Below are 9,643 nucleotides of genomic sequence, written 5' to 3' on the forward strand. Positions count from 1 at the left end.
AAGGTATCTATCCGTCCCTGCCAACTCTCCGTGTCTTTCTCCAGCATCTGAATGTGTAGTACATAGCTTGAATAAATATTGTGGACGAGCGAAATAACGTTGTTGTATACAGAGCCGACCAGTATTTGTTTTATCTCCTTAAGGCTAATGTCGCAATTATCGCAATGTTTGTAATTAGTGCAATAAAACATCTTAATAAAATAATCATTACAAACTATTTTAGATATGTATGACGTTAAGCGGCATACTTTTGTATGTCTGCATCCACAAAATTCCACCTGTTACTGACATTACCTGGACCATGTCGTGTCTGGTTGTGACATAGCCTCGACTCGTGGCATTATCGACACATTGGCTGTAGACATTGTGTAAATGTTGATGGAGATCAAGCTGAAAGTAGTCGAAGCATAAGTGATATCTACATATCAAAATAACCGTGAGTGATTGTGTTGGGTTTAAAGCCGTTTTGTACAGTATTCCAATTATTTTAGGGCGAATCAGTTTAATGTTTTATGTGATGCAGGTCTCAGAGCTACATCTTTACAACTTTAGTGTAATCAACGAGCACGGGTAATGGTGCTGACAGACCTGGAAATGGATTCGAACCGGGATTCGAACCCACAATCGTGAGATGTGTGGGGTTCTCAAGGAACGCAAGTATGCACAACGAGATAGCAGCTCCTTAGACGACTGGGCCATCCGTGCCCCCAAAACAAACATGAACTCGCCACGTTCGTAATTGACAATACATTTTTCCATTTCCATCAGTTTACAAAATGTTGCATGCTTAATTGGAGACACGTTATACAGTTTATTATATTCAGCACGACACGTCAGTAAAGTGCATTAAAGCAATTAGTTGGGGTATGTGATATTTGCGTCATGATTACATGTAGTCGGTTTAAATGTGCAATGAAGTCATTTCATAAATAAATGTATTTGTGGGAAACTTGCTATTTAATATACTACTCAAAAGAAGTTAAGGATCACCCGATTCTTTCCTATTGGTAATGTTAATCTGTCATGGCATGCGAGATTAACTATTGTCATATGAAAGAATCAGGTGATCCCTTACTTCTTTTGAGTAGTATACTTTGTATTTTCTTATTTCTGTAATATAGGCCGGGTTAATTGTGCACACTTTTGTCATATATGTGTCGAGAGAGTACATGCATATTACACTAAAGGATCCACTTGATTTCGGCAGCGGCACCGTGACCAAAGCAAGATTGTCTATTCCAAGGTCATGGGTAAGACACACTTCTGAGACATTTTCTTGATAGATGAGCCATTTTGAAAACTTCCAGATCGCTGTCCTGTTCTGATTCCTTTTGTCAAACACGTTCGCCTGAAAACAATTACGCTATTATTTCACCCATCGATAAAGGAAATCGTATGCATAAAGCTATGCATCTTGTTTTGTTAATTTAATACACTCAACAAAGCTTATAATAGTTTTCGTATTGTCTTATTATCTTGTACAGGATATAGTGAAAGTTCGTTAACGCGAAGTCATCAAATCTCAAACATGTTTATCCAGTTATCCGCAGATCAATTTAAAAAAAAAAAATCAGAAAAATCTTTAAAAAATGATTATGCTTCAGAGTGTTGAAAAAAAAGAAAATGTCTGCCACAAAAAACAACAACATTGTTTCAAGAAGAATGTTGTTTTTTTTCAAATTACCAGTTAATTACAAATACCTGGTTTTGAAGCTGTGGCTAAAAAAAATATATTGTCTCAATTAAAATTCCCAGCCTCTTCACCCCCACCCAACCCCAGAATATCAAATGGTCGGCCCTTCACGATAAATAGATTTTAAATAGAGCCAGTCGATGTCGAGTTAAGGTTTGTCTGTTTCACGGTCTGTAAATAAGCTAGGACCAGCCAATACAGTGATAGATATTGAGAAGAACGATCCACGCTGTTGAGGTACGATGACGCCCAATCAACCAAGTCACCTAGCCTGACCCGCCCGTGAAGAGCCGGGAAAGAATAGCTCTAGATCTTTAGCAATCCATGCTTGCCGTAAGAGGCGACTATGTTTGTCGTAAGAGGCGACTAACGGGATCGGGTGGTCCACGAACATCATGGGACCTCTTAACACGGAATCCACACAAAAAGCGCATTGTAAATAGTTTAGTTTCGGATACCTGTTTGAGCAGTTTGTTGAAACAGTCCACTTGGCACATAATGAGGAGGTTCCTGTTCTTAGCCGTGGTGTTGTTATAGAGTGACAACAGCTGTCTGTATGAGGCATCCGATGTCACGTCACCATCGATAATGTACGTGACAGCCTTTATCCCTTTCGAAGACAGCGTGTCAGAGAGAGTTGTAACTGCCTGTGCTGCGAACATTGTTTATATTTTGTAGTTCTGAGCAGAATAATTAAATAATGTACATCAAGCTTTGTTTAGTATTGATCATCGTTATCATACTTAGATGGCCTCATTTCCTTCAACACCTCATCTGTCCAACAGGGTTTGAAATCAAAGAAACAACTTAGAAATCTTATTCAGTGTCTTCTCTACATCTGCTCCTCATTGTGATAGCAGCCTTTCTTACCAATCTGTACGACAAGAGTAATTATTTCGACTTTCCCATCGTGAATTTTCCCCCATGTCGAACAATAAACCACCAGCTTCAGCTTATGACCTTAGGAACACTAGCTCATGTACACTGTATTCACATTTAAGACACTTTTCTTGCAAATAATCAATATTCAATGAAGGTTTCACCACGAAAGGCTTGGTGTAGTCATTGCAGAAATGTTGGGTGTACCGTTACACATTCAGAGCAATTTACGAAATACGAAACGTTGCCTGTCAACTTGATATACGCAATGCCATCCAATGTCATATCCTTCACATGGAGTTTTCACAACTCACTGGAGCTTACTTTTGAATGTTTACTCTTTTCGCGAACACCTGTTGTCATCACCAATTTTCAGTGATCCAGTTACATAACTTTCATCAGTATTTTGATTTAATGTTTCAGCAGATATTCGAGACGATTCTCTAATTGACACGTTTTAATTGATAGACGCCATGTAAATTTTGTAATTATTCACATCAATCTATGAAACATTGTAATTGTACCTATTAGCAAATTTCTATATTATCGAATCATATATTTTACAAAGGAATATATTTGGACGTTCACAGTTATAATCATCCAGAAAGCCGGGTTTCTAACCGAGTTTGCCTTTATTTATCCATTCAGTGTTCATGTCAGTTATATACTTTTGTTTCCAGAAGGTGCCGTCTTTTAGTCTCCTCAGAGCAACGGAATACCTTTCTTGTACTCACCCATTCCATAGTCGTGAAATATGGACACTATGTTCCATTCCAGCATGCTGATCAGTTTGGGAAACATCTTAATGACTGGGTTGACATTGTTGTGTCCAAATATATCCATTGCGCCATCAGGTTCTTGCCCCAAGTCCGTATTATCATTACACGCCGACATTGGAAGTGCTGGAGTGTAGGCACCATGGCAGGTTAAGGCCACGTCAACCAATTCCGGTATCATGTCAGTGATTCTACTGTTACACAACTCTCTGTTCATTATGATGACTTCGTCGGCGGCGGGTAGAAGCAGTGTTCGCACTGAATCAAGTTTAAAACTTCTTAAAATACAGAGAATATGTTCTCATGTGACATGGTTATGGTAAAATGATCGATTCCGATTAGTCAATTAGAGGTTTCAAATCGCTATAACGAGCTCGGAATGAATCAGTTGATTTGACGACCGAATCTCCACAGAAGGTATTATTCTCAGGAACGGACCTTTTTTTCAATAATGGTTGATATACAGTTCATAAAGTGATATTAACAATTATTGGTAACAAAATGAAGGGTTTTGGTTCCTATCATGCGGATGACAATATAAACTGAGGGCCAAAAGTATCGTTACCAACATTAACTGATTTGCCACTTTGAAACAAAGATGCCAACCTGTTCAAAAACAGTAACGAACTCATCTCACGAATACAGCCTGCATGTTCTCTGTCGTTCTTTGCACGTGCTTTGCGGATTTTGGGAGATATTGGTGTTTGTCAGCAATTTTTTTAAACATTCTTTCCCAAATTATCGTGCAATTTCCGGGTATAAATTACGCACGGATCTTTTCCCTATCAATGGTTGCGATGATTAAAACCAACGAACATGCCAAGACTGACTGATGTCCAGAGGGAGAGAGACATAGGTATGCTGCAGATGGGAGCGACACAGAGAGAGGTTGCCATTAACATGAACTGCTCCAAGATGACCATTACCAGACTGGTCGCACGTCTCCGACAGACTTCATCTGAGTAACAGATTTCTTACTGTGACGTCATCAGCTGCCAACAGCTTAGGACATCCGGTCACAAGACAAACAGTGACCAGACGACTACGACATTATGGTCTCCGGGCTTATCGCCCTTTCAAGGGCATGACCTTTACCAGTCAACATCGACGTGCCAGATTGACGTGGTGCAGGCAAATTCAGCGATGGCAACAAAGGGAATTGCGGCGAGTGCTGTTTAGTGACAAGAGTAGGTTCCAACTCTTCAAACCTGATGGGCGGACGCGAGTTTATCGACGACGTGTTGAACGTACGGCTCCTTGTTGTGTCCAGAAGGTGGAACCTTACAGGGGCGGAAGTGTGATGGTCTTGGGCGGCCTTTGCGGGGACGAGAAGACGGAACTTGTCAGCATCGAAGGCAATCTGACAGCACAACGCTACATTGACAATATCTTACGGCAAGAGGTTCTTCCTTTCATCCAGCGTCAACAACGGACGGTGTTCCAACAAGATAACGCCACACCCCATAAAGCCCGTATTACTAAAGACTTCCTCAAAAGCCAACAACGTGACTGTCCTGCCGTGGCCAGCTCGATCACCAGATCTGTCACCCATAGAACATCTCTGGGACCAGCTGGGGCGTCGTCTTCGGAAACGTCAACATCCACCCTTCACGAGACAAGCGTTGATCTTTGCCCTCCGTTGGGAATGGAATCGGATACCTGCAGTCTATGTGAGGACGCTTGTCTATTCAGTTCGACGCCGCATTCGAAGATGCATTGCCGTTCATGGAGGTCATATCCCGTATTGAACGGTCTGGGCCGTCGTCACCTTAAAGTTGTAACCAATGTTGTTGATCGAATACTGGACGAATGACCCTTTGTCAAGAAATGTCCCTGTTGGAGGTCAAGGACTTTGTAAATTCGCATTTTACTGTTCTGAATGATGAATTTCAACAATACAATTGTTATTGCTGCTTCAAATTGTGTTGGTCATATTTTATCCTAGAAATATCGTTGGTAACGTTTCTTTTGGCCGTCAGTTTATTTGGGCCAAGAAAAAAAACTTTTTTAAAAACGATATGCAGAGCGCGTTGGAGTGGTGATGGCTTAAAATTCGGTGGCAGTCCTCTGTTGCGCGTTCAGTTACGAATTCGTCATCGTCAATTCTATTCGTCAAGGTTACGAAGCTTTACACAAAATCTTAGGTTAATAACTGCTTCATCAGCAAGAATTTGTGACAAGTAACAGGTGAGGTGAAATGGGGTTTATATAGCGACGTGCATGCACGTATGTTTGTGGCTGCTTGTACTAGTCCGGACCGATGCTGATTTATAGTCCTAGCCCATTGAGATAACATGCCGCAGTTTAACATGAATACCCCACTCACACACAGTATACTGACTCCGAACAGTTCTTGTTTTAGCCCCTTAATGCCGAGCGTCATACAGGGTAACAACAAGTACCATCTTTAAACGTCTTTTGGTATATATGACGCGGCCGGGGGTCGAACTCCGGACCTTCCGCTCTCCGGGCGTACGCTCCACCTCCACTACTACTAGACCACGAAGGCGGTCGTCAGACTAACAACACTTGAGACAACAAATTGTGTAATTCGTTGCACAAATGTACACTTATACACTTATATTCATTTCTCTAAAACATTCTTTATGGATCTTCTGTATTATTCCGTTCAACGATTTCATATATTGTCTGTTTAAAAGTGAATATTTTTAATGCCGCAGTTAGCAATATTCCAGCGCCATAACGACGGCCTGTTAACAGCTGCTCGTGGATAATGCCAAACTGTCCTTGAAATGATAATCTGTACAGCGTGTGGACAAACCACATAATGTATTCCACCAACGCATCATTGTGCATTCAAATTGCATTCTCAGCTACCTGGGAGGTACAGTCTCTGGTAATTGCCATCTCAACCTGTCAGGAACCCATTTGCTGCAGCTGGTTGAACAGAGGCAAATTCTAAGGAGACCCCTCAGGATGCTTATAGTCTGTTTTGTGGAAGAGGATGGTTACTAGAGAGGTCAAAAACGGTCAAATGTCATCTATCCGGCTACTCGCCGCCGCCAGCTTTGAATAACTTTCTATGCACATACCACCACATCTGGCTTTACTAGTGTCATTTATAAACGGCCCTGGATGAAATGTTTACGTTTTACTAATTACATCTAAATAAGTGCCAGAAATATAACTGCAGAATACAACACGCCTTAATGGAAAATAGTATGCTTAAGCTCATGCTTTATACTGTATTGAAACAAGGTGTTGGTGTTGATTACTGTGATGTTACCAATGAAGTTGCTATGGTGATTGTACTAAATGATGGATGTGTACAAAAAATAAAGCTTGGAAAAAGTAAATAATGGCCTAAAATACAGAAACGTATTATTTAACGGAAATTCGTGAAAGTGCTGCATAAAAAATAGAAATCGTATCAATGACGTTGTGATAGTCGAACTATAAACAGAACACCAAGGATGAGTCTTCAAAGGTATTTAGAAGTCGTCTGATAAAATGCAAGAAGTATCCCTGAAACGTTGCGTCTGTATAATTATACAGGTTGTCATTGGTGCAATGGATGTCAAGTTTGTTTGTTGTGAAACACATTATCAAATAAAACATTCATGTAATACGGAACCAGAATAAACAATGACCCATTCAACCATCAAACACATCAGTTATACTTACAAGAACGGGCGAACATGAAAGGGGTTTCATATGAAACCGCCTTCTCTGTGATCTCCAAGCTGGTGTTTGTAGAATTAATAGTGACCATATCCACATCGCTGACATAGTGACTTAAAAACACTGAAAGAACAAAGTTTATGATTTAGTGAACGTTATTTTACTCCACAGTCATTAATATTCCCCCTTTTGACAACGGTTAGTCAATACTTGAGTCTGCAGGCAAACCGCACTATACGTTCATTTATTACCTACGAGTGTAGACGTATCGGGGTTCATAAAAATCATTTATTACCCACGTGGGGAAGATACAGGTGGTAAGATACTAAATCCGTACGTCATACGTGAGCCGTACAAGGTTGACCTCGTTCTTTTCGTTTTGATTGGATAACCGTGACCTCTGTCACACCGGGACTACTTTTACATTCATGAAAAATTGTGAGACGTCTTTCACTGTTACAACTACAAGGCAGGACTGAAGGCATCTCACGAAAGCGAGAGACGTTACCACAAAACCAAACAAAAGTCACATGCCTTAAATTCGCTTTGGATTCTATATTAGATATACTTAGAGCTGCTGCAGGCATTATATAATCGAGCCATATCCATATGCAATGTCTACCGATGGATCGAGGGTCCCAATGAGCGTCACTTTCGCAACTTTCAATTTGATTAAACATAAAAGGTTAAGCGTGGTGAAATGAAGTCACTTTAAACTATCTGGATATATAGACTTACGTTTGATACTCCGGTTGTGCCATCAGTGTCGCCATTCGAAGCGTGTTTTGTGACATTGCTACCGAAGGTGTTTGTTCATGAATGAACATACACTACTGCACGACAGATCACTAAAAGTGACGACACTCGTGGCGTAACAAAGTATGACATGAAAACTCATATAAGATCCCCTATATATCGTGATCATTAATCTGCAATGTCACTATCGGCCTGGTCACACATTTTTACCACGCCAATTTACATTTGAAAGTGTTGCAAAATTACGTTTCGCGCACGCCGGTGTTCAGACGCCTATTGCACAACATATATTTCGCACTAAGATATATATATATATATATATATATATATATATCCGTAACTGAATTAATCATATATTTTAATGGCAAATCTTATCTTTACGAGTACGTTCCTTAGGACACAGCTATCGTTTTCACACTTGATGACAAAGAAATGATAAGATTTATATATATATATATATATATATATATATATATATATATATATATATATCCGTAACTGAATTAATCATATATTTTAATGGCAAATCTTATCATTTCTTTGTCATCAATACAAATGGTCCAGACGAAATCAAGCGAATTCAAAATTACGTTTCGCGCACGCCGGTGTTCAGACGCCTATTGCACAACATATATTTCGCACTAAGATATATGTATATATATATATATATATATATATATATAGCTATCGTTTTCACACTTGATTGAATTCGCTTGATTTCGTCTGGACCATTTGTATTGATGACAAAGAAATGATAAGATTTATATATATATATATATATATATATATATCCGTAACTGAATTAATCATATATTTTAATGGCAAATGTTATCATTTCTTTGTCATCAATACAAATGGTCCAGACGAAATCAAGCGAATTCAATCAAGTGTGAAAACGATAGCTATATATATATATATATATATATATATATATATATATATATATATATATGTATATCTCTTAGTGCGAAATATATGTTGTGCAATAGGCGTCTAAACACCGGCGTGCGCGAAACGTAATTTTGAATTTGCTTGATTTCGTCTGGACCATTTGTATTGATGACAAAGAAATGATAAGATTTGCCATTAAAATATATGATTAATTCAGTTACGGATATATATTTTTATCATTTCTTTGTCATCAAGTGTGAAAACGATAGCTGTGTCCTAAGGAACGTACTCGTAAAGAAATCAAAATTCAGATTTTCTTCTATACTGAGAAATCCATTGCATCAGCTGGATGTATTCGCGTAATATATTTAGAATGTGCATGTACGACATTTGTAGCAAGAATGAGGAATTCAAAATAGATACTTTACAATGATTTGGTAAATTCAACAGGTTTTTGTTCCGCAAGACATCATGACGCAAAACAGCATTTATCTGACATTCCGTCATATTCTCTGGGTTAGAATGAAATACACAAAACTACATAACCATACGTTGATTGTTAGATAGATTCTGATTACCAAGTTGACTCATTTTATACCTACAATCCCTGAATAAATTAAAATCCTCCCCTGAAATCCTCCTACTGTCGGTGAACACAACAATTTGTGACAAAAGGTCACCATTTTCGAAACATTTCGTATTTTCAGTTAGGTGAAGGTCGTGTACACACACAATTTGTCTATCGTATTTTTTACGTGTTCAATCATAATGTAGATTTATCGTTCAATATTTTGTATACGCAACATATGAATATGAATATATATGCAGTTTCAGACACAGTAAAAGTATATGCTGTCATGGATTCCCCGACTTGTCTACCAAATACGCGTTGGAAACAAGGCACTCAAACACATCTCAACATTTGATTCTGACATGTGCTGAATTTGTATGCGCGCTGTTTCAAATGTACTCACAGTAAAGCTCATTTCACCATTTGTTTCACTGT

The 9,643-nt window shown here is 38.9% G+C and overlaps 1 protein-coding gene across 1 annotated transcript; it reads right to left on the reverse strand.

The window, feature by feature from the left end:
- Window positions 1–953: 953 nt before the first annotated feature.
- Window positions 954–3,583, reverse strand: LOC125384324. The gene is made up of 4 exons (XM_048403302.1): window positions 3,307–3,583; window positions 2,152–2,345; window positions 1,181–1,348; window positions 954–965 (listed from the first exon to the last, which is right to left on the reverse strand). Exons 1-4 carry the CDS (start codon window positions 3,563–3,565, stop codon window positions 954–956), a joined length of 633 nt encoding a protein of 210 aa, XP_048259259.1. The 5' UTR covers window positions 3,566–3,583.
- Window positions 3,584–9,643: the final 6,060 nt, after the last annotated feature.

This window comes from Haliotis rufescens, unplaced genomic scaffold, assembly GCF_023055435.1.
Source record: "Haliotis rufescens isolate VD_foot unplaced genomic scaffold, xgHalRufe1.0.p SCAF_3, whole genome shotgun sequence".
In the NCBI taxonomy this organism is placed as follows: domain Eukaryota; kingdom Metazoa; phylum Mollusca; class Gastropoda; order Lepetellida; family Haliotidae; genus Haliotis; species Haliotis rufescens.

Excerpts from the sequence above, each read along its gene's own strand:
- LOC125384324 (XM_048403302.1), bottom strand. The coding sequence starts at position 3,565 with ATGAACAGAGAGTTGTGTAACAGTAGAATCACTGACATGATACCGGAA. Across the intron at positions 2,346-3,306 it reads ATTTCACGACTATGGAATGG|CACAGGCAGTTACAACTCTC; the intron begins GTGAGTACAAGA and ends CAATGTTCGCAG. Across the intron at positions 1,349-2,151 it reads TCAACAAACTGCTCAAACAG|GCGAACGTGTTTGACAAAAG; the intron begins GTATCCGAAACT and ends AATTGTTTTCAG.